Here is a 23,432-nt window from a genome sequence, read left to right as displayed (position 1 = left end):
GATCGCAGAGGCGGGATTGCCTGGGTGATGGATGGTATATATATAAGCGGAGTACATGTTACTATATACCTAAGAAGTTCTCTTGGTTTGTACCCTGCCATCAGAATAATAGCAGCATTCATTGCAGCTTGATAATATACTGTTCAATACCAAACAATCTACCGCTGTCTTCTGGAGCCACCTAATGAAAGGCGGAATCCAAGGCTGAATCGCCAAAGGCGACTGAGTCAACTTAAGATTGGTATACCGAGCTCTGGACAGATATTCTCTCGAGATGAAATAGTGCAGGTAGTAGACGGCATCACAAGCTACATCATACGAGCTGGCTCTTAGTCCTTCATCTTCCTAGTGGAAGTTGAGACAGGCCATTTGGAGATATCGCTAAACCGTACAAGCATTTAATTCACACGATTTTCTCGACCATATCTATGTACCATTGTCAGAAACACAATAGAAAGAAGACCAAAGGTAATGCTCATTAACCAGATAAAAACGGGCGAAGTCTCAACCGACACGGAATTTCTCCGAGCCGAATGACCAACTCGTCAAATAAATTTGCTGTCAGCACATAGCCTCAAAAATCATCGCTATTCAGTACCCAAAACAGTAGCCTTTCCCTTGAGGCTTGGCAGAGTAGCCTCAAAAAAAGAGTAGAAAATAAAAGATGACCAACGCCTTTTACCCAACAAGATCGACATTACTGATCCACCTCGTAAACGAGCTTGAAACCGCTAACCTCCTTTCTCCGAATCATCTCCAATCCTTCCAGAATACCGGGAAACCCGCCCGACATGACCTTGGCAGGGTGATTCCTAAGCTTGCCCTCGAGTAGGTGTTTCTGGGCGCCGGCGTAGAGCTCGTCAGCAAAGATCCGCGCATCGGGATCCGCGTCCCGCCCGTAGGGGGCCATCCAAGTACTGCCGCGACCCTTGACGGTGGAGCCGAGGATCCAGTCGGGCTTGACCACCTTGCGAGTGGCCTGAGCCTCGGGATACGGGTCCAGGGCCGTGTAGCGGCCACCGGCGCGGCCAATGGCCTCGTAGCACAGCTTCATGGACGAAGGGACGGTGATGCAGTCGATGGCGTAGGCCAGGGCGTTCTTGGTGTACGACTTGATGTCCTTGGCGCAGTCGGGGGACCGGTAGTCAAACGTCTTCTCGGCGCCGTAGGAGAGGACGAGCTCCTCGTGCGACGGTGAGCAGGTGGCGATGGGTCGGAAGCCCGCTAGCTTGAGCAGCTGCAGGGCCATGGTGCCTGTCGAGGTGCTCCCACCGTTGACGAGGACGTGGGGCGGCTTGGCGGCCGAGTTGGGCGCGGTCAAGGACCCGGGCAGCTTCATGGAGCGAAACAGGGCAATGCCTGCAGACGACAGCGACGTGCCTATGCACGCGGCATCGGTGAAGGACATATCATCCGGCAGACGCAGCGCCTGGGTGGCCACGGTCGAGGCGTACTGGCAGAAGCCGCCGCCGCTTGGCCTCTTGCGGTCCATGCTGTCTGCGGTGCCCAGGACCCGGTCCCCAATCTTGAGGTCTGGCCTGGTGACACCGGTGCCAATGGCCACGACGACGCCGGCAAAGTCGAAGCCAAGAATGGCGTTGGGCACCGCGAAGCCCTTAGCCATCTTGGAGTCGACGGGGTTGAGGGCCAGCGCGGCCGTCTTGACCAGCACGGAATCTGGCTCCAGGTCAATCACAGGCACATCGTGCGAGATGCGGAGAGTGCCCTCCTCGTCGGCAGCGATGATGGCGGTCTGTGTCTTGGGGATGGAGACGGACATTGTCGAGGATGGTGGTAACATTGCTGCTGTTTCTTCTTCTTCTTCTTCTTGTTGTTGTTGTGGTTGATTGGCCAGGGAGAGAAATAAAACGCCTATCGGAAATGACAAGATGAAGAGAATGAAGTATGAGAATGATTTGTAGTCGTCGTAAACCAGCGACAGCATTAAACTCGTACCTAACGCCTCAATAACAGCAAGTCAAGATGTCCTTTCACACGGTGGTTGTCGACTGCAAGATCTATAAGTGTGGCGGGCTGAGATAGAAAAAAGCAACCTCTTCCGTCTTCTGGGTATTGGCTTGCGAGCTTACCATCACCATCCGTCCGACCGACGCACTCGAATCAATTTACTCGGAACAAACCAGTCCACATTCCCATTATGGCAAATCATGAGATGGCCGCACCTCTTGGCAGGGTAAAGGATGAGACTTTTGTCTCAAAGAAGCAACAAAGTGTTAGGGCTGACGAGGCGGGATATATGGCCAGAAGCGGAATAGTGATGTAGGATTATCGCTGGTACAGGAGTGCGAATGGGAATCACATTGGAACGTTGCTTAATTCAGACAAGCACCGATGATGTGCAGCGGGAAAATAGATCCATTAAGGAAACCAGTGGTGAGCAGGGGCGAAAAGTATATGATGGATGGTGGAGGAACTCCTGGCGTGGAGGCGTTTAATTAATCTCTCTCGCATGGTTTTATAGTCAGCACTTGTCAGCATTTTCATCCCGTAGGATTTGGCCCCAAAATCCCGTAAAGTTTGGCCTCTAAGGATCCCGTAGGATCTGGACGCCCTCAAACACAACGAGTGACATCCCTCCTGGTGGATTGTCTTATGTATTTCACCTCTGCTAAGCAAAGGTAAGCCCAACCGATGTTGGCAGCACACACCACCCTATTGGCTCCTCTGCTCGTGTTCTATGGGACCCCGAATCAGCCGGCCACGGGCCAATGTCAAATCCAGCAGCTAGGTGACGGTGCTAACGCAGCCTTACCTCGTGGATCCCTCGTGGATCCCTCGTGTTTTTCCTCGTGGATTCCTCAGGGATTCTTTGTGGATTCCTCTGTCTCCATCGCCGAACCGCAGGTGCTTCGCCAATTAGGACTAGTAGGATACCAATTTAGCCGAATATCCATTCTTCAGCGAGATCAGTGGGGCATGAAGGCACGGATACCGGAATAAGGGATCCGTGAATAGTGGATAGATGTATAATCTACTAGTGCCTGAGTCAGTCCTTGCTTCATTGGGATACCACCTCCATCGAGTGTTCGTATCATGGCGAGCTCATGAGGCAAGCCACCGGACATCTGTCGAGTCGAGAACATGGGTTTGCTCGATGGAGACCTGGTGCGAAGCAGTCAGTTCAAACATAAAAACCCATGCTTCATGGCATCTCAGCTCGTCCGTCGATCTTGATCGTCAGCGCTTGCGGCTTCAGCCCTTCTCCCTTCATTCAACGTTGTCTGGTCTGATACCTGTGCCAAAGTCTCACTCAGGTCTACCAGGTCTACCAAGCCCTACCCGGTCTTTACCAAGTCTTACCAAGTGTCTTTGTGCCTGTTGTAATGCGAGTCTAGCTACTCGAACATCTTTAATTCTGTTCAATTCCATTTACCAGACAAGTCAAGCGACATACCCTAATTTCCATCACCTCCGTCAAAATGTCTCCTTCACACAACGAGCCCATCGCCATTGTTGGCAGCGCCTGTCGATTCCCTGGGGATGCCACATCTCCGTCCAAGCTCTGGGAACTGCTCAAGGAGCCCCGGGATGTGGCCCGGCCCATCGACCGTTTCGCGGCCTCGAGCTTCTATCACCGAAACGGTCACTATCACGGCGCCAGCAACGTCCGCGACGCTTACCTCCTCTCCGAAGACCCTCGCTACTTCGATGCCCAGTTCTTCAACATCCCCCCGGGTGAGGCCGACTCCATCGACCCCCAGCAGCGCACAGTCCTGGAGACGGTGTACGAAGCCGTCGAATCCTCCGGCCTGGTGCTCGAGGACCTGCGCGGCTCAGACACAGCCGTCTACGTCGGTGTCATGTGTGACGACTACGGCAACATTTGCTACGTCGACCAGGAGGCCGTCCCTACCTACGCTGCCACCGGTACGGCGCGTAGCATTCTGTCGAACCGTGTCTCTTTCACCTTCGACTGGCGGGGTCCGTCGATGACCATTGACACGGCCTGCTCGTCGTCCCTGGTCGCTATCCACCAGGCTGTTCAGGTTCTGCGCAGCAGAAACTCCAACGTCGCCGTGGCTGCCGGTGCCAACTTGATCTTCAGCCCGAGTATGTGCCCTAACGATCTTCCTCCCCTGCTACGAAGTTGCTTTTAGATTGTTTGCTAATCTTCGAACGAAAGACATGTTCATCGCCGAGTCGAATCTAAACATGCTTTCCCCCACGGGCAAGTCCCAGATGTGGGACGCCAACGCCAACGGGTACGCCCGTGGTGAGGGTATCGCCGCGGTCATCATGAAGCGTCTCTCCGACGCAATCCGCGACGGGGACCACATTGAGTGCGTCATCCGCGAGACGGGCTGCAACCAGGATGGTCACACTCCCGGTATCACCATGCCCAGCCAAGAGGCGCAGACCAAGCTGATTCACGACACCTACCGTCGTGCCGGCTTGGATCTGAGCAAGCCCGAGGACCGTCCTCAGTACTTTGAGGCGCACGGCACTGGTACCAAGGCGGGTGATGGCGTCGAGTCCAAGGCTATCTACCGCGCCTTCTTCCCCGAGGGTCAGAAGACCACGGACGAGAGTCTGTGGGTGGGCTCCATCAAGACCATCATCGGCCACACCGAGGGTACCGCCGGTATCGCCGGTGTCATGAAGGCCTCCCTTGCCATCCAGAACAAGACCATCCCGCCCAACTTGCACCTCAAGACCCTCAACCCGGAGATTGTCCCGTACTATGGCAAGCTGCAAATCGCCAAGACTGCGCAGGACTGGCCCGCGCTGCCCGCCGGCGCCGTTCGTCGTGCCTCCATCAACTCCTTTGGTTTCGGTGGCACCAACGCTCACGCCATTATTGAGGCGTATGAGCCCGAGGTCTCTCCCGTGCAGGCTGAGGCCGCGGCCAAGGCTGCTATCGCGTTGCCTCTCACCTTTTCCGCCACCTCGGAGAAGTCTCTCACCAACCTCATGGCCAAGTATCTAGAGTATCTGACCGAGAACCCCGAGACCGACCTCACCAGTCTGGCCTTCACCCTGCATGACCGCCGTTCCACCTTTGCGTACCGCAGCCATCTTGCTGGTCAGTCGGTCGAGGAGATCTTGCCCAAGCTACAGAGTGCTGTTGAGGAGCAGCAGTCTGGCAACTCGGCCAGCATCGTCCGCGGTACCTCGGCCAAGAAGCACCTGCTGGGTGTCTTCACCGGCCAGGGCGCTCAGTGGGCGACCATGGGTCGTGAGCTGATCCGCGCCTCCAAGCTCGCCCAGGACATCATTGGCAAGCTCGAGCAGTCCCTCGCCGAGCTCCCTGCCTCGGACCGCCCATCCTGGTCTCTCATGGAGCAGCTGATGGCTGACCCGGCGCAGTCTCGCATTGCCGAGGGTGAGCTGTCCCAGCCGCTGTGCACCGCCGTTCAGGTCGTCCTAGTCGAGGTGCTCAAGCTGGCCGGAATCACCTTCGATGTCGTCGTCGGCCACTCCAGTGGTGAGATTGGTGCCGCGTACGCCGCCGGATTCCTCAAAGCCACCGATGCCATCCGCATTGCCTTCTACCGTGGTCGCTACGCCTTTATGGCGAAGGGTCCTGAGGGCCAGAAGGGTGGTATGTTGGCTGCTGGTACCACGCTTGAGGATGCGCGCGAGCTTGTCGAGCTCCCTGCTTTTGAGGGTCGCGTCTCCGTCGCTGCATACAACTCCGACGCCAGCGTCACTCTCTCCGGTGACCTTGACGCCATTGAGGAGGTCAAGGAGGTCTTGGACGACGAGCGTGTCTTCAATCGGCAGCTCCGAGTTGACACTGCGTACCACTCGCACCACATGATCCCCTGCGCTGCTAAGTACTATGAGGCGCTTGACAACTGCAAGATCCAGATCCTCAAGCCCTCGGGTGAGACCAAGTGGTACTCGTCTGTGTACGACGGCAAGCTCATGGAGCCTTGCGAGGAGCTCAAGCACACTTACTGGATCGACAACATGGTCAACATTGTCCTGTTTGCTACATCCCTCAAGTCTGCTCTCCACAATGCCGTGCCTCAGCCCACCCAGATCATTGAAGTCGGTCCTCACGCCGCCCTCAAAGGTCCTGCCTCCAACGTTATCGAGGACGTGGTCAAGACTGCGCTGCCCTACACTGGCACCCTTGCTCGTGGCCAGAACGACGTCAATGCCTTGGCCTCCACCCTCGGTTCCCTCTGGGCTCAGTTTGGCCGCAGCTCCGCCGACTGGAAGGGTTACTCGCAGGTCTTCTCCTCGAGCATTCCCACCATTCTCCAGGAGCTGCCCAGCTACCCCTGGGACCACGACCGTCTGTTCTGGTACGAAGCTCGCAAGTCGCGTGTCAACCGTCTTCGTCAGGATCCTGCTCACGTCCTGCTCGGTACCCGCACCGACTCCATCAACGAGCGCGAGTACCGCTGGCGCAACTACATCAGCTCCAAGGAGATCCCCTGGCTCACCGGCCACAGCATTCAGGGACAGACCCTGTTCCCTGCGGCTGGTTTCCTCGTGATGGCTGTTGAGGCTGCTCGCGTCGTCGGCCGTGACCAGGCCATCCACGCCATTGAGCTGCAGGACTCCCAGATCCACCGCGCCCTGGCTGTCAACGAGGACAAGGGTATCGAGACTCTCTTCACCCTGTCCAATGTCACTTCCGTCCAGACGGGTTCAGAGACTTCTACTGTCACTGCCAATTTCGCTTGCGATGCCTGCCTCCAGAAGGGTTCCGATGTCTTCACCTCCATCGCCAGCGGTAAGCTCATCATGAGCCTGGGCACTCCCTCTTCCTCAGCCCTGGTCGAGTACCCCAAGGAGGCTGGCCTCGGCATGCTGAACGTCGACTGCGAGGAGTTCTACGCTTGCCTCGCCTCCATCGGTTACAATTACGCCGACCTCTTCCGGGGTATCACCTCCATGAGCCGATGCTGCGACTTGGCTCAGGGTGAGATCATCACCTCTACTTCCAGCCAGAGCGGCCCCATGGACCAGTTCCTGCTGCACCCGTCCACTCTTGACGTTGCCTTCCAGGCCATCTTTGCCGCCATCAGCTACCCCGGAGACGGTGCACTGTGGGCTCTGCACATTCCCACTGCTATCCGCCGCGTCGTCATCAACCCTGTCATCTGTCCGTTAAACGGTGGTCTTGACGAGAAGGTCCGCTTTTCGGCTACCTCCCTCCGCGCTGATGACGGTACCTTCTCCGGCAGCGTTGACATCTTCCCTGTCCACAGCGACCACGCGCTGTGCCAGGTTGAGGGAATGGAGGTCAGCCCCGTGGCTCCCCCTACGGCCAAGGACGACCGCCACATGTTTGGCCACACCAGCCGCTGGCTCAGCACTCCTGACGCCGAGTCCGTGGCCAAGCCGGTCTCATTCACCACCGAGCAGGAGCAGGAGCACCAGCTTCTCGACCGTCTCGCGCTCCAGGAGCTCCGGAAGATGGTTGCCTCTGGTACCTCCGAGCATGCCCATCTGCGCACCTGGGCCCAGGGTATCCTCAGGGTTGCTGGCACTGACGCTTCCACTGAGCAGATTGACAGCGCTAACGTCACTGTTGGCGAGGCTTTCGCTGCCAACCTTGCCGTCCTCAAGGCCCTTGGTTCTGGCGAGTCCGGCTTGCTGAACAAGTTCTATGCCTCGGCGTTCGGCGCTGCTGAGGCTCGCAGCTCTTTGATCTCGCTGGTTCACCAGCTCTCCCGTCGCTACCCTCATATGCGCATCATGGAGCTCAGCGCCGGCAACGGTGCCGCTACCAAGTCTCTCCTGGAGACTCTCGGTGGTTTATGCTCCGCCTACACCGTCACGGACTCGACTGACGAGCACTTCGCGGCCCTTAACCAGGAGCACGGTGATAACATCTTCACGCAGACCCTCGACTTGGACCAGGACCTCGAGGAGCAGGGTTTCTCTGCCGCCAGCTTTGATCTTATCATTGCCCCTGCCGGCCTCCACAATGTGCAGGATCGTGCCCAGACCCTTCAGAAGCTGCGCTGGCTGACCAGGCCTGGTGGTTTCCTCTTCGTCCAGCAGATCACCAACGCCAGTGCTGCCCATGTCGGCCTGACCGTGGCCAGCTTGGCATCGCAGACTGAGGTTCCCGAGCTGTCTGAATACGATGCTCTGCTTCAGGACGCTGGCTTCTCCGGCATTGACTCGGTCACTCCGGACTCTGTCAGCCCCTTCAGCGTCTTCGTGTCCCAGGCGGTCGACGCTCAAATCAACGCCATCCGTGCTCCTCTGACTGCTGGTAACAAGATTACTACCATTGACCAGGTCCTCCTCATCGGGGGTCGCCGCTTCCAGACCTCTCGTCTAATCGACAACATCAAGAACACCCTCGCCCAGCATTGCGGCAACATCACGTCGATCCCAAGCATGCGCGAGTTCAAACCGTCCATGCTGGCGTCTCGGCCTCTTGTGCTGTCGCTCACTGAACTCGACGAGCCCTTCTTCCAGGACCTGACCGACCAGAAGTACAAGGCGCTGCAGACTCTGTTCTTCCGCTCGCGGTACATTGTCTGGGCCACTCGCGGTGCCAACGGGGACAATCCTTACGCCAACGTCATGAAGGGTGTCGTCCGCTGCTTGCTGATCGAGATTCCTCACCTGCACTGCCAGATGTTCAACATCGAGGGCAAGGTCAAGATCGACCAGCACGCCACCGTCCTGGCCGAGCAGCTGCTGCGCTTGCACATTGCCGACGGTTGGAAGGACAAGATCCCCGCGTACAGCCCTTTGTGGACCTCGGAGCGTGAGCTAATGCTGGCCGACGACAAGCTCCACATCACTCGCTACGACTCCGAGGCCGAGCTCAATAATCACTACAACGTCTTGCGCCGTCGTGTCGTGGCTGATGTCTCCACCGCTGACCGCGTGGTTGCCATCACCGCCGACAAGATGCTCCAGCAGTTCCGTCTCAACCCCCAGGCTCCCATTGGTATCGAGGAGGCCAAGGTCTCTGTCAATGTCGAGCAGTCCCTGTCTACTGCTGTCAAGGTTGGCGAGCTCGGCTACTTCTACCTCAGTATCGGCACCAACAAGGAGACAGGCGAGACTGTCCTCGCGCTGACTGACCAGCACCAGTCACTTCTCACCGTGCCTGAGTCTCGTCTCCTGGCCGTGAATGTCGCCGCCAGTGAGCGTCGCACGCTGCTCGTTTCTGTCGGTGTCACGCTCCTTGTCTCGAATCTCCTCGAGAAGTCCACTGCCAGCGACAGACTCGTCTTCCACGAGGCACCCACTGTCCTGGCCGAGCTTATCCGCGAGAAAGCCCGCAAGACCGGCGCTCAGGTCGTCTTCACTACCACCGACAAGGAGGCCACTGGTTACTGGCACTATGTCCATGCTTACACTCCCGGCCGTGAGCTGAGCAGGCTGGTACAGGCCAACACGAGCCTTTTTGTCAACTTCTCTGCTGCCAGCGAGGGGAGCGAGGTTGTCAACCGCCTCAAGGCCCAGCTGCCATTCCGCGCGCGCTGCCGCACTCTCTCCGACTATCTCCCTTCGCAGTCTGTCCTCTACTCGGACACGACCGAGGCTCAGCTCGCCAAGGCCCTCCAGGACGCCCATGACAAGGCTGTCTCCGAGGCCTCGTCGGTTGCCTTTGACCAGGTTGCCAATACCTTTGTGCAGCAGCTTGCCGCTGACCCGACTCTCAGTAAGCCCCTGACCACCATCGACTGGACTGACCCTACTCCTTTCCCTGCCAACTTGACCCTCGCCATGGACGAGGTGCGCTTCCGCTCTGACCGCACCTACTTCCTCGTCGGTATGACTGGCAGCTTGGGTTTGTCCACCTGCGAGTTCATGATGGAGCGCGGCGCCAGGCACTTTGCTCTATCCTCCCGTCGCCCCAACATCGACCAGCGCTGGCTGGACAAGGTCGAGGCCGACTTTGGCGCCTCGGTGAAGGCATACTCACTCAACATCACCAGTCGGCAGAGCCTGCAGAGCGTGTACAAGGAGATCTGTGCGACCCAGCCCCCGATCGCCGGTGTGGCCAACGCCGCCCTCATCATGCGCGATGGCCTCTTCATGGAGTCCAACGCGACCACCATGAACGAGGCCCTGGGCCCCAAGATCGACGGTAGCGTCTACCTGGATGAACTGTTTGCCAACGTCGATCTCGACTTCTTCATCCTCTACTCCTCTCTGGTGTACATCACCGGCAATATTGGTCAGACCTCCTACGCTGCCGGCAACGGCTTCATGGTCAGCTTGGCCCACCAGCGTCGCCAGCGCGGCCAGTGCGCCAGTGTCATGAACCTGGGAGGTATCAACGGCATCGGCTACATCACCCGGACCGACCACAACATCCTCAACCGTCTCGACATCATGGGCTACGGTATCATGTCCGAGCTCGACTACAAGTACTTCTTTGCCGAGGCTGTCCTGGCCGGTCCCCCCGACTCTGGCCGCGACCCCGAGGTCTCTGCTGGTCTCAAGTTCGTCAATCCCAAGACCGACAAGAACCCGCCCAAGTGGTGGGAGGACCCCAAGTTCAGCCACTATGTCATTGACAAGAGCGCTCGCGAGGGTGGTGACAAGGGCGCGGAGGGTGCCCTGTCCACCAAGGCCCAGCTGCAGGAGGCTGCCACTGACAAGGACGCCTTCAACATCATCCTGACGGCCCTCCAGGCCATGCTTCACAAGAAGCTCGGCCTGCTGCCCTCGGAGAGCGTCCTGTCCGATGTCGCCATTGTCGAGATGGGTGTCGACTCGCTCGTCGCCGTCGACATGCGCTCTTGGTTCAGCAGCGAGTTTGATCACGACATCCCCATCATCAAGATTCTGGGTGGTGCCACTCTTGCGGACCTGGTCGAGGACACTGTGGCCAACCTGTCACCGTCCATTGCCCCCAACTTGGGCGGCGCTGCCGCTGCTGCCGAGGAGGAGCCCAAGGTCGAGGTCGAGACACCTCCGGAAGCTCTCACCCCTGCTTCCTCCTCTGACGATGAGCCTACCTTTTCTGATGAGGACAGCCCTGCCACCACCGATCTCGATGAGGACTCTGACACTGGCAAGCCTACTGTCGACGAGGAGAAGGTCAAGACTGACGCTGCCCCTGCGGCACCGGCTGTCGTTCGTCCCGACTTTGTCCGCGTCGAGAAGATGACCCACGGATGCTCTCGCTTCTGGTTCCTCCGCCAGTACCTCGAGGATGCCAGCTGCTTCAACATCATTGTCCGCACGCGTCTGACCGGTCAGGTTGACGTGGCTCGTGTCCGGGAGGCCGTCGTCAAGGTTGGTGCCCGTCACGAGGCCCTGCGCACTGCGTACTACGTCGACGAGGAGGGCGAGCCCATGATGGGTGTCATGCCCGTCTCCAAGCTCCGGCTCGAGGTCCGTACCATTGCCCATGAGAGTGAGGCCGAGAAGGCCCACAAGGAGGTGTCCAAGTACAACTTCGACATCGAGAACGGTGAGGTCATTCGCATGCAGCTGCTGACTGTCTCCCCCCGCGAGCACCACCTCATCTTCGCCGTTCACCACATTGCCATGGACGGCTTCTCCTTCAACCTCATGGTCCGCGACATGGACATGTTCTACCAGGGCAAGCCCGTGCCCCAGATTGCCTCGCAGTTCACCGACCTGGCCATCCAGCAGCGCAAGGACATTGAGAGCGGTCGTCTGCAGGACGACATTGACTTCTGGAAGAAGACCTACACCACGCTGCCCGACCCCCTGCCTCTCTTCCCCTTCCCCGGCGTCGGTGCCCGTCTCCCGCAGACCAAGTACGAGCACGAGGAGGTCGAGATGGTGCTTGACTCGGCGATTGCGCAGAAGATCCGCACTCTCTGCCGCCAGAACCGCTGCACCACGTTCCATTTCTTCCTCGCCACCTTCCGGCTCTTCCTCACTCGCTGGCTCGACGTGGACGACCTGTGCATTGGTATCGCCGATGCTAACCGCAAGGACATCAAGACCCTGGCCACCGTCGGTTTCCTGCTGAACCTGGTCCCTCTCCGCTTCGGCGGCCTCACAGGCAAGGAGACCTTCGCCAGCCTCCTCAGCGCCGCCAAGCAGACCTCATACTCTGCCCTCAACCACTCGGCCCTGCCCTTTGACCTGCTGCTGCAGGAGCTCGAGGTGCCTCGCTCCTCCTCCCACAGCCCCATGTTCCAGGCGTTCCTTGACTACCGTCAGCTCAGTCTGAAGACGCCTCCCATGCTCGAGTCGCAGACCGAGGGGGAGAGCAACTTCGGTGCCACTGCCTACGACGTCGTCCTCGACGTCACTGACGACGCCGCCTCGGACATCACCATCAAGTGGCAGACGCAGAAGTCGCTGTACAACGCCCGCCACACCCAGGCCATGATGGACAGCTACATGCACCTGCTGCACTACTGTGCCACGGGTTCTGCCGGCTCCATCGCCTCTGCTCCCCTTTACGGAGAGGAGCATGTCACGGCTGCCATTGAGGCTGGACGTGGTAAGTATCAGATGACTGTCCCTACTCCTACTCCTATTACTGAACCCCGATTAACTGTATTGATCGTCTTCCTTTCTATTAGGCCCCCAGTTTGATAGCCAGTGGCCCGAGACCCTGTCCCTCAAGGTCGACCAAGTCTCTGCCCTGTTCCCCAACGACATTGCCCTGCGCGACGGCCTCGGCGACTCCATGACCTACAAAGCCATGGACCGCACCGTCGACCAGATCTCCGAGGAGCTCGTCCAGGTTGGCATCCAGCCCGGTGATAAGATCGGTGTGTTCCAGCAGCCCTCGGCCATGTGGATCTGCTCCTTGCTCGCCATCTGGCGCAGCGGTGCCGTCTACGTGCCTCTTGACCCTCGCAACGGCCTGCCCCGTCTGGCGGCCACTTGTGGTGTTGTCGAGCCTAGCTGCGTGCTCTGTGACAGCTCCACTGCCGCTGATGTCGCCCAGCTCGCTCTCCCTGCCGGCGCAAGCACCATCAACGTTGACCAGGTCCGCAAGGCCAACTACTCCCCCCCTCGCCGTCCCAACTTGTCCAAGGGTGATTCGTCTGCCATCATCGTCTCCAGCAGTGGTTCCACTGGTGTCCCCAAGGGTATCGAGGTCCGCCACCAGAGCTTGCTCAACCTCTTCGAGGGTGACAGCCTGGTCTGGAACCTCGGCCGCCCCAACGTCGTTCAGCAGAGCGCCTACAGCTTCGACATCTCTCTGGACCAGATCTTCACCTCTCTCGTCAACGGTGGCAACCTCTACGTCGCTTCCCAGGCGCAGCGCTCCGACCCCCAGGCCATGGCCGAGCTCATCGCCAACAACCAGATCACCTACACCATGGCCACCCCGTCCGAATATTCCAACTGGATCAACTACGCCGCTCCCACCCTGTCCCAGGCCACGAGCTGGCGCCGCGCCAACATTGGTGGTGAGGGCTGGAACGCCACCCTGCGTGACTCCTTTGCTACCCTCAACCTGCCCAACCTCCAGATCCAGAACTGCTACGGTCCCGCCGAGAACAGCGTCTGGTGCACTCGTCAGCCCATTGCCTACCCTGCCGAGTCTACTCTCATCCCTGCCGGTCCTGCTCTTCCCAACTACACCTTCTACATCGTGGACAAGCAGCTCAATGTTGTTCCCACTGGAGTCCAGGGCGAGATCCTCATTGGCGGTGCCGGTACCGCCGTCGGCTACTACAAGCGCACCGATCTGACCAACGAGAAGTTCATCGAGGACAAGAACGCCTCCTCTGCTCACGCTGCCAAGGGCTGGAACCGTGCCTACCGCACCGGCGACAAGGGCTACCTCATGGACGACGGCACCCTCGTTGTCCTGGGCCGCATCACTGGCGACACCCAGATCAAGCTGCGCGGTTTCCGTATCGAGCTGGAGGACATCGAGGCCACCATTGTCCGCGCCTCCAACGGCGTCCTGTCTCGCGTCGTTGCCAATGTGCGCGGCGAGGGCCAGGAGAGCTACCTCGTCGGCTTCGTCGAGTTTGCTGATGGCTACCCGACGGACTGGCAGAAGACCTACCTCGCCCAGCTGCTCAACCAGGTGCCCTTGCCCCAGTACATGAAGCCCAACATGCTCATCGCCCTTGACCGCATTCCCCTGAACTCCCACGGCAAGGTCAACAGGCTGGCCATTGCCACCATCCCTGTTCAATCTCAGGTCGATGACGCTGTGATCTCCACCGAGGTCACCGACACTGAGAAGGCCATCTGGGAGCTGTGGCAGGAGATCCTGCCCCAGTCCGTCATGGATGGGGTGGTCATCAACGTGAACCACGACTTCTTCCAGCTTGGAGGTAACTCTCTGCTCACTGTCCGCCTGCAGTCCCGCATCCGCGAGGCCTTCGGCATCGTCGTTCCTCTCCACAAGGTCATCGAGTCCAGCAAGCTCTCTGCTTTGGGTACCCTGGTCGATGACCTCTTGGCCAACTCTGGCATCAACTGGGACCTTGAGACTGCTCTCCCCGATGACATGCTCCAGATCTCTCCGGCTGACAGCTCCACCACCACCCGCCAGACCGGCCAGCCCCTGACTGTCATCCTCACCGGCGCCTCCGGTTTCATTGGTCGTCACATCTTGGAGCGCCTCATCCAGGACCCCAAGATCGGCCGCGTCCACTGCATCGCCCACCGGCCCCTGTCTGACGAGCTACTGCCGCACCGCCAGAAGTTCAACGCCGTCGTTGCCTCCTCTCCCAAGATCTCCGTCCACGAGGGTGATCTGAGCACTCCTCGCCTCGGCCTGTCCGAGACCAAGTTCGCCGTTCTCGCCCAGCAGGCCGACATGATCATCCACAGCGGTGCCAACCGGTCCTTCTTCAGCACCTACGACCAAGTCCAGGCCATCAACGTCCAGTCCACCAAGGAGCTCGCTCTCCTGTCTGCCACGGCCCTGCGTGACCACCGCCGCGTCGTGCCCTTCCACTTCCTCTCGGGCAGCGAGGCCGCCACCATCGAGCCCGCCTCGGACGGCTCCCAGGGCTACGTCGCCTCCAAATGGGCCAGCGAGCGCTTCCTCGAGAAGTACGCCCATCACCTGCATCTCCCCGTCCACATCCACCGCCAACTGCCCGTGCCCGAAGGTCGTGAAGCCCAGGGCGAGGAACTCGACCAGATCCTGCAGGAGTTCGTCGACGTCGCCGCCAAGATGACCGAACTGCCCAACTCGACCACCTGGGGTGGTCACTACGACCTCATCCCCGCTGATCGTCTCTCTCGCGATATTGTCGACCACGCCTTGACGGCCCTAGCCTCGACCGATACCCAGATCTCCAGCGACGACAACGTCAAGGAGTACTCGCACCTGAGCTCCGTCCGCATGGACATTGCCAAGGTCGTTGAGAGGCTGGCTTCGCTGCCGGAGTACGTCCAGAGTGACCGGCCCAAGATCCCAGCCCATGTCTGGGTGGGTAAGGCCAAGATTGCTGGCTTCCGCTATCAGTTCAGCACCATGAATATGGTCCTGCAGGATGCTGAGGGCAAGGGTCTTGCAATGCTGTCGCGGTAGAGTGTTGATCATTCTATCTGCTGTGAGTTTTGTTCGTGTATATACCTTCATTGATCACTTTCCTTTGACTATTGTATCTGGTGTTTGTCGTTGTATATAGCACTACTAATCTCTCCCTGTGTTTTCCTATGTATAACATCCTCCTGTCTACGTTAGCTTCTCCTTTCGATTTATTTAAGACTTGGTACAAAATTTTCCCACCTCTATAGTGATTCCTTAAGATGTAATATCTTATACAATTCCACTATGCTTTCAAGCACAATCTATTCGATATGATCTCATCTGAGAAGATTAAAATGTAGAGTCTTATAATCACATAATTCCCAACTTAGTTCAATTCTTTAGCTGCGTGAAGGCAGCAATGAGAGCCCTAAAGTAAGAGAGTGGGTGTTAATCTATCTCATCTTCTTCCTTACAAGAGTCGAAACCACCCCTAATGATATGACTATTACAATTCGCGATGTTTACATTGCAGAAGATAATCCAATACAATAAACAGAAAAATATCCTCATTTATAGATACTTATTGCCTTTCTGATTCATTCATCAGTTGGGTTTTCCTATAGGCCGGCTAACTACATTCGACGCGATATCAGACGTTTCCTGTGGTCGGCAATATTTCAACTTAGGGCTGTGACTTATTCATGGTGCTATTGCAGAACATGTACAAATGCTTTACTGGTGTCATATGTTCTGAGCTATTCTTTGTGTAACAAATCCCATTTATCATTGACATATACGCGCTACCTTTAAGGAACAACAAAAACGGGCAGAGGGATGTATTGCAAATTACTCGAAAGTGAAAATGGCAAGGGACCATGTAGGCAGAGATATGCTTGGTAAATTCGAATAACAACGGTATCGCCAAATACAAATGAAAGAGAAAAAAGAACTATCTACATGGCCTCTAACCCTGGTAATCATAGACAAGCTTCGCCTCCAACCTCTCACCATCCTCCTTCGTGACCAGGACCCGCCTAGCATGGTAACGAGTACCATTAATGACCAAGAAGCCAGCGACCTGCTGGGTAACGACGCCCTTGGAGTCAAGATGCTCCGTCTTGAAGTGCATGACCTCCTCGGTGCCGTCCTCCCAACCCTGACGGAGGTAGTCATCGTCGAGGTCCGCGAGCTTGCAGATGCGAGAGCGACCGCGGATATTGCCGAAGAGGCCGTGGGTGAGCTCGACGGGCTCCCAGTTGAGGACACGCTTCTCCGTGGTGGCGGGGAGGCCACCGCTGGGCTTGTTCTCGATGTCGAGGAGGATGTTGCCGTGCTCGTCTGTGCGCTGGCTGATGTTGAGAGTGACGTGCGCCATGGCGATGACTTTGCGGGTTAGCCAGTTGACGCCTTGGACTTTGAGGATGTCGGCGGAGGATTCGGATAGGTTGTCGTTCTGTAGATATATGTTAGTATCATAGGAATTGTATGACAAAGACGCAGGGAGAGGAGGGTTTGGTGTCTCTTACAGCAGCCCAAGAGCCGTTGAGGTCGTGAATGGTCTTGGAAGCGGGAGCGGCCATTGTGTCGATGTATTGGTTTAGTTGAGATGAAGATAGGTAGAATCGAGGTTTGGTTGTTTGCTGAGTGTGTTGGTTGATTGCTTAATTTATTGAATGATGTCTTGTCTTCTGTCTGGTTTCTGATGCCTCAACACGTAGCTCATATATATTTTGCTGTTCGTAGATGACACCTTGTTTACATCCTACATCGAGTATTCAGCTGCAAATAGAGTAGCACAACAAACACCACCGGCGTAGTGATTCCCCTTTTGCCGCGTCGGGCATAAAAAGCCGGTCCTCTGGATACAGCCCCCTGTTGTTGGGAGTCGACAGGGATCCAGAGAATGCACCAAAAAGGGGGTTTGTACAGATAGGGCGGAATAGCTGCAAGGCTGCGGGTAATACGAAGTTAGTGGATGCTTGTCAAAGCCGCAATGCCAAGTGTTGCCTCAATCAGGAGCAATGGCCGGGGATACCACAAAAGAATATGACGCTAGTAAAAGGACAAAAGACACGCAAACACGAGGCGTCTACACTACTCTACTATCTAGGCCAGACCACGTAGGGCACTTGCATCCTGCTAACTTAAACGGGACAGTGAGGGCGATCACCCGCCACGACCATTTCCCAATCGGGTATGCACGATGTTCGGTTCACGGCATCGTCAGGCACTGCCCGCTGGATGCCCTGGCGTCTTGTCTACATAGTGTGTTGGAACTACAATCTGAAGGGATAATTTCCTTTTTATCTTCTGTTGAACATCTGATTTTCTCTCTCTCTTGGCTATCATCAACAACTCAACACCTCACTTTATCTATACTTCGTATTTGCACTCCCGCTAGGAGCAGCTGTATCCACAAGGATTGGGGTCCACTGCAAGCCAAGCCCTGAGTCCAAGACCATCAAGACGTGCTACAGGACGGAACGCCTTTGCGATCTGACGCCAAGATTAATCGAGTACTGCCTGTGAAACAGCTTCAACATGTACGCGCAGTCTGAGAAGTGGCCCATGCATGGGCAGGACCGCATGCACTCACAATCCCCATACAATCAACCTAGCTACCCGCCTCCTCAGTACGACCAAGCAGCCCAGTACGGCCGTCCTCAATCTGGAGGTCCTCAATATGGGACCCCTCCAATGGGACAACCTCAGTATGGACAGCCCCAATATAGCCAAAACCAATATGGTCAACCTCATTACGGACAGCCACAGTATGGCCAACAGCCCCAATATGGTCAACCTCAGTATGGACAAACACCGTACGGACAGCTTCAGCCCGGTCCCAACCCCATGTTTGGAGGGCAACCCACCTCGCCAGACCCCAGGTACGACTCCCAAGCCGGGATGATGCCCACCATGGGAGGCGGGCCACTGCCTCTGCCTGTGGTGATTCCGCAGCAGCGCCCAGGGTCGCAAGAGCGCGGCTTCATGGCCGCCTATGCACCATCTCTAGAATCGTGTGGCATCGACCAAAAGACGTTCCTGCGCTTCATCGATGAACTGAACACGGGCTTGGAGGGCAACAAGTACCTCGCCGGCGTGCAAGTCGTCTCGCTTGGCGTGGGCTTCACCCCCGAGGTCATCGTCATGGGTGTCGCCGCGGCAGTGCAAGCGGGTGCCTGGGTGGCCAACAAGGGCTACGTTAGAGGAAAGTAAGTGCAGCAAAGCTATTCTTCTATTGAGCCATGATGCTGATTGCTTAGGACCAACAACGTCATGGACAAGTACAACCGGGAGCTATTCGCCCCTCACGGTCTATTCTGCATGATCATGAAACACAACCCGGTGCTCAAGGAGCCCAAGAACCCCGGGCGTCTCAAGCAGCTCGCCTCATTGGCGTCCAACGGCTCCAGCAATGGCGGCGGCAGTCCATGGATGCGCAATTACGTGTCCGGCAAGTCCCAGGGACCTGGCGGGTTACCGACGGCCGTCGCACCGCTAGTCTACATGGACAACCGTCGACAACACAAGAACTACCTGTCTGATTCTCCTCCCCCTGAATCATCACCAGACAGCTCCAAGACGGGGGGTCTCGACCCCGTCGGAGGAGGAGGAGGATCAGGAGGCAAGACATCAGCCAAAGACAAGGCCAAAAAAGCCTTTGACAACTTCAACGACTACCTCGACCGACGCGCTCGCGCCAAGTACGCCGCTGAAAACGGCAACGACGTGCTGAGCGGGCCAACCGGTCGTGGCTTCAGCAATCGATACCTAGACCCCAATCATCCCGCCGTCAACGGCGGTCTCATCGGTCTGCTGTCCGGCGGCGTGTTAAGTCCGACCCCGGAAGAGCGGGCGCGGAAGAAGGCCAGCCGAATTGATGAAGAGGAGAAGCGAGTCCTGGACGAGTATAACGACCGGAGGGATCGCATCTTGGACGACCGGCGCAGTCGATCCGAGACAGAGCGGGAGTTGAGGCGGTTAGAGAAGGACTATGAGCCTCGTCTAGAGGAGTTTCGCAAGAAGCGAAGGGCGCTAGAAGGTGGTGAACGATCTATCAAGAGTGTAAGTTTACCCATTCTTCTTCATCCCTTGTCTTTTTAAGTTACTGACCATGGCCATTTGTAGAACATTCTATACCTAACGATCGTCAATCTCCCTTCAGAGGCCACTCTTGCTGCTGCTTCGTCAAACCTGGACCAGGAATATGGTCATAGTGTCATGACTGAGTCGATGCCACCTCCAGCGTACTGAATTTTTCTTCATTTATGATACTCTCATATGTTTTCTTTTCGGGCAGTTTGTTAGAATAGCGGGATGTTATGCTAGGATTCCTAATTTCTTGAGATTTTATTTTATTTTATTTTTTATGCTTTCATTTTCTGCATCAATCTAATGTTGAATGATTCTTGATCTTGTGCAATAATAGCTTTTTATACCCAAATCAGACAAAGAAAGTGAAGATTTCAATATCAAACGTCAAGTCAAGGTCATGCTCATGCTCTCTACTGGTGTAGTCTATCTATCTGCTCGCTCTTGATGATGCGAGACAACGGGAATTATCCCCGTGCTAGACCTGGACGCTGAGGTTGGTATCGAGAGGTAGTGTGTGTGTTATCACTCGGCGTTCTCATTCGGCCTATATACCCGGCTTTCAATTTAAATGCTACAAGCGAGACAATTACATTATAATGCATCATTAGCAACAGATAACGCGTGTTGGAGATGATCAAACGCCCAGATAATAATCCTATACATTCCAGAGTAACCGCCATACATACACACTGTACTGACAAACTATTACAAGATGACAGCAGATCAAAACAACAATCATAAATAAATGAATAGATAGATAAAACAGTAGTAGAAACTTCAATAGCAAGTCCGAGGATTTACAAAATGTAAAGGGATGTCGTATACTTCTCCAAGAGAGTCCTGCTCTTTTCTTACCGACTAGCCTCGTGGAGGCGCACCGTGACTGTATCGCCAGGAGCACTCACCAGGGTCAAACCCCACCGAATCCTCTGGTCGGCGTGGACGTCCTCGATTTCGTCGAAGCGCTGGAGCATCCGGACGAGGACATAGCCCGCCTCAGTGAGGGCGAACTGCTGGCCGATGCAGATGCGTGGCCCCCCGTTGAAGGGGAGGTACTCCCAGCCGGAGCGGCGAGCCTCCCAGCGCTCGGGCTTGAATTCCCCCGAGTCCTTGCCCCAGACATCCTCGCGGCGGTGCAGCATGTGCACGTTGTAGAGGACGGCCTGGCCCTTCTTGATGTACACGGGGCTTTGGCCGTCGGGGCCGCCGCCGCGGGGCAGGCTGGTGTCCTTGGTGGCGTAGCGGGCGTTGGTGGGCAAGGGCGGGAACAGGCGGAGCGTCTCGTTCATGACCTGCTGCAGGTATGTGCAGGCCTTGAGGGTAGCAAAGGTGATGTTTTGGGGGTTCTCGTAGGTGCCGAAGTCGGCGATGATGGCCTCGCGCAGCTTACGGAAGACCTCGGGGTGGCGGGAGAGCAGCAGGGTGGTCCAGCTCAGCAGCGCGGCGGTGGTATCGCGGCCGGCGAGCAGGACGTTGAGCAGCTGGGAGCGCAGTTCGATCGGGTCCTTGGTGGTCTCGGCCATGGCGTGGACAAAGATGTAGTGCTCCGACGCGCCCTCATCGGGCTGCTGCTGCTGCTTCTTCTTCTTGTGGTCGTGTAGCGCCTTGGCGACACACTCATCGACGAACCGGTGGACCTCCTGGCAGCAGGTTCGGAATTCCTTGCAGTCGTACAAGAACTTCATACGAGGCAGACGTAGGCGCTGCGCCATGTACCACTGCGCGCGGTCAAAGTTCTTGCCAAAGTCGGTTACCTTGCCGCCACTGGCCATGCGGTCCTCGGTGTCGCCCATGGCGGCCAGCTGGGAGTAGCAGCTCTCGCCAAAGAGCAGCTCGGTCGCGGAGTCAAGGGTCAGGCGGAAGTAGATGCTCTGAATGTCGACCTCGGTCCAGCCATTGCTTCCGGGCACGGGTATGGCGCGCATGGCGTTTTGGACATGGCGCTCTTCGAGACGCAGGTCGCTGATCTGCTCCCGGGTAAATTGGGGCCGGAGCATCGTGCGCGAGTGCGCCCACTCGGCGCCGTCGTTGATGAACTAACGCTGATTGTCAGCTTGGCTAGATCTAGATGAACGCAAACCACGAGGAAAGGAAAAGTTAGAACATACAATTCCCTTGCCCAATAAAGGGCCCATGCATCCCAGTCGCTCACCACCCACAGAAAAGTCCTTGAACTGCTTGGCCAACATGGCCTGGAGGTTCTCAGGGTCAAAGGTGAGCAGGTTCTCCCCCAGACCTCTCTTGAGACGAAAGGTCGAAACGTAGCGTCCGGCATTGGCGCGCATAATGTTAGTGCGGCTCTCGAGGAGCTCTGGCACTACCTTGTCCTTGTCCGCCTGGATGATCTCCAAAATATCACCGATCGCGAGGGGGTCCTTGGCCGGTGCCATGGGCGCTGGCTGGCAGCCCAGGCGCTTGGCATTTTGCCTGTGCCTCCACTTCTCGCTCACGATGCGCGCGAAGAGAGCAAGGCCGACGAGGACCAGGAGGAGTGTTGAAAGTCCCATTGTGGGTCGAAGTACTTGAGAATTAGAAGATGTATGCCTGTGTCAGACAGTCATCCGGGCATCCAACGCCAATAACTCCCTACATAGATATATTCCTTTTCCCTTTCATGTTTCATGGTCACATAGATTGGCCCATTCTTGGTGAATCCCGCAGGAGTCGATATTCCACCAGGTATTCCGTAGTCAGCAGTGGCTTATGCTATACAGTCGATCCTTTCGGGGGGCCGTGGCAGATCGGAGTGGAGAATCCGGCATATGTTACCCGATTGGGCAAATGTTGCTTGCTGACGCTTTTCGCCTTGCACCGCCCACACAAACAGGGCTGTCCCTGCCTGTCCTTCATGTTTCTTTGTTCGTTTGCTAGTTAGTCAGTATTCATGAGTCCTTGTTGCAGTAAGTCGGATGCCATTCATCAGCTTGACAGTCAATCATGCCACCGATACCCTTGACCGCGTCGTACGACGGTACTTATACCACTTTCCAGACACGTGCATTTCCCGCCCTCTGTCTGCTAATGCTCGAGATGTGATTGGCCAACGTTGAGCCATCCCAATTTAGCAAGTCCGCAGGATGCCTGGATAATTAGTAAGAACACATGGCGATGTAAGCTGTCAATGTCATGATAGTTGACATCGTGGCCTCCAACCTTTTCTGCATTCGATTGCTTAACCCGCCCATGGGTGTTTGGCGGGTAAATCCCCGCGGGTTGCCCATATTACCCGAAAATTACATAAACCGCGTATAGGCCTGACTAGTCAATATTATGCTACTTATGCATCTTGAGGGATTAGAGGGCACATCGATGAGTTTATGAAACTTTATGCATTCAAACGTTTGTGAGTGATCCCAAAACAATCATTTCGAATTCGTTGAATCAATTGGCGGTTTGCGCCTTCTCTGTGTCCTCACTGTTGATTACTATCACGGATTACCTGTCTACCAGGCTACCGGTATCTAACAACCACCACATAATCAACATCCAATCAACATCCAATCAACAATTTGAACACTGACGTTTCACTCGGCAAAAAATGGAAAACTCATCCAACATCCGCCCTTTGAGGAGGTCTAGTTATGACTATCTGGGTACACTGAAATATATCCAAGTTCTTTCAGAGGAAGGTAATCAAAGGCAACTCTTCGTACGAATTGAGCTGTGATGGGAAATTTGTTCGAGCCCAAGAGAGGGAAGCTATGAGAATCTCGACTCTACTAATATCCTATTCAGAATGTTATCCATTGCTGAAAGTGCCCCTCCTGAGAGGGCTAGCAGACCTGTATAAATTATCTAATAAGTAAAGGGATTTTCACTTGCTGACGCTGGTTTCTGTACAGAGATTAGATAATATCTGTGTAATAGGTATTTCCACGTGTTTTAACAGAGATAGATAGTAGATTGTGAGATTGACAGACTAGCTATGAATGGGATACTGTGAGAGGTCAGTGCAGTTCTCGCAGATTGCATGTGTACATTCCATATGCTC

At 56.2% G+C, this 23,432-nt stretch overlaps 5 protein-coding genes across 5 annotated transcripts; 2 read left to right on the top strand and 3 right to left on the bottom strand.

The window, feature by feature from the left end:
* Nucleotides 1-697: 697 nt before the first annotated feature.
* On the bottom strand, nucleotides 698-1,780 carry ASPBRDRAFT_118205 (zinc-binding alcohol dehydrogenase family protein; the record flags this gene model as incomplete). Its single annotated transcript, XM_067617152.1, has 1 exon — nucleotides 698-1,780. One exon carries the CDS (start codon nucleotides 1,778-1,780, stop codon nucleotides 698-700), a length of 1,083 nt encoding a protein of 360 aa, XP_067482785.1.
* Nucleotides 1,781-3,440: 1,660 nt separating this feature from the next.
* ASPBRDRAFT_191763 (uncharacterized protein) lies at nucleotides 3,441-15,403 on the top strand (the record flags this gene model as incomplete). Its single annotated transcript, XM_067620402.1, has 3 exons — nucleotides 3,441-4,071; nucleotides 4,145-12,388; nucleotides 12,471-15,403. 3 exons carry the CDS (start codon nucleotides 3,441-3,443, stop codon nucleotides 15,401-15,403), a joined length of 11,808 nt encoding a protein of 3,935 aa, XP_067482784.1.
* A 686-nt stretch (nucleotides 15,404-16,089) lies between these two features.
* ASPBRDRAFT_37836 (uncharacterized protein) lies at nucleotides 16,090-17,389 on the bottom strand. Its single transcript, XM_067623808.1, has 2 exons — nucleotides 16,873-17,389; nucleotides 16,090-16,799 (listed from the first exon to the last, which is right to left on the bottom strand). Exons 1-2 carry the CDS (start codon nucleotides 16,924-16,926, stop codon nucleotides 16,311-16,313), a joined length of 543 nt encoding a protein of 180 aa, XP_067482783.1. The 5' UTR covers nucleotides 16,927-17,389; the 3' UTR covers nucleotides 16,090-16,310.
* A 233-nt stretch (nucleotides 17,390-17,622) lies between these two features.
* ASPBRDRAFT_37835 (uncharacterized protein) lies at nucleotides 17,623-19,835 on the top strand. The gene is made up of 3 exons (XM_067623807.1): nucleotides 17,623-18,558; nucleotides 18,610-19,411; nucleotides 19,475-19,835. Exons 1-3 carry the CDS (start codon nucleotides 17,888-17,890, stop codon nucleotides 19,598-19,600), a joined length of 1,599 nt encoding a protein of 532 aa, XP_067482782.1. The 5' UTR covers nucleotides 17,623-17,887; the 3' UTR covers nucleotides 19,601-19,835.
* Nucleotides 19,836-20,206: 371 nt separating this feature from the next.
* On the bottom strand, nucleotides 20,207-22,046 carry ASPBRDRAFT_372878 (cytochrome P450). Its single transcript, XM_067623697.1, has 2 exons — nucleotides 21,550-22,046; nucleotides 20,207-21,477 (listed from the first exon to the last, which is right to left on the bottom strand). Exons 1-2 carry the CDS (start codon nucleotides 21,946-21,948, stop codon nucleotides 20,293-20,295), a joined length of 1,584 nt encoding a protein of 527 aa, XP_067482781.1. The 5' UTR covers nucleotides 21,949-22,046; the 3' UTR covers nucleotides 20,207-20,292.
* Between the last annotated feature and the right edge of the window lie 1,386 nt (nucleotides 22,047-23,432).

The sequence above is a fragment of the Aspergillus brasiliensis genome (assembly GCF_001889945.1).
Source record: "Aspergillus brasiliensis CBS 101740 unplaced genomic scaffold ASPBRscaffold_2, whole genome shotgun sequence".
In the NCBI taxonomy this organism is placed as follows: Eukaryota; Fungi; Ascomycota; class Eurotiomycetes; order Eurotiales; family Aspergillaceae; genus Aspergillus; species Aspergillus brasiliensis.
This window is presented reverse-complemented; position numbering and strand designations above follow the sequence as displayed.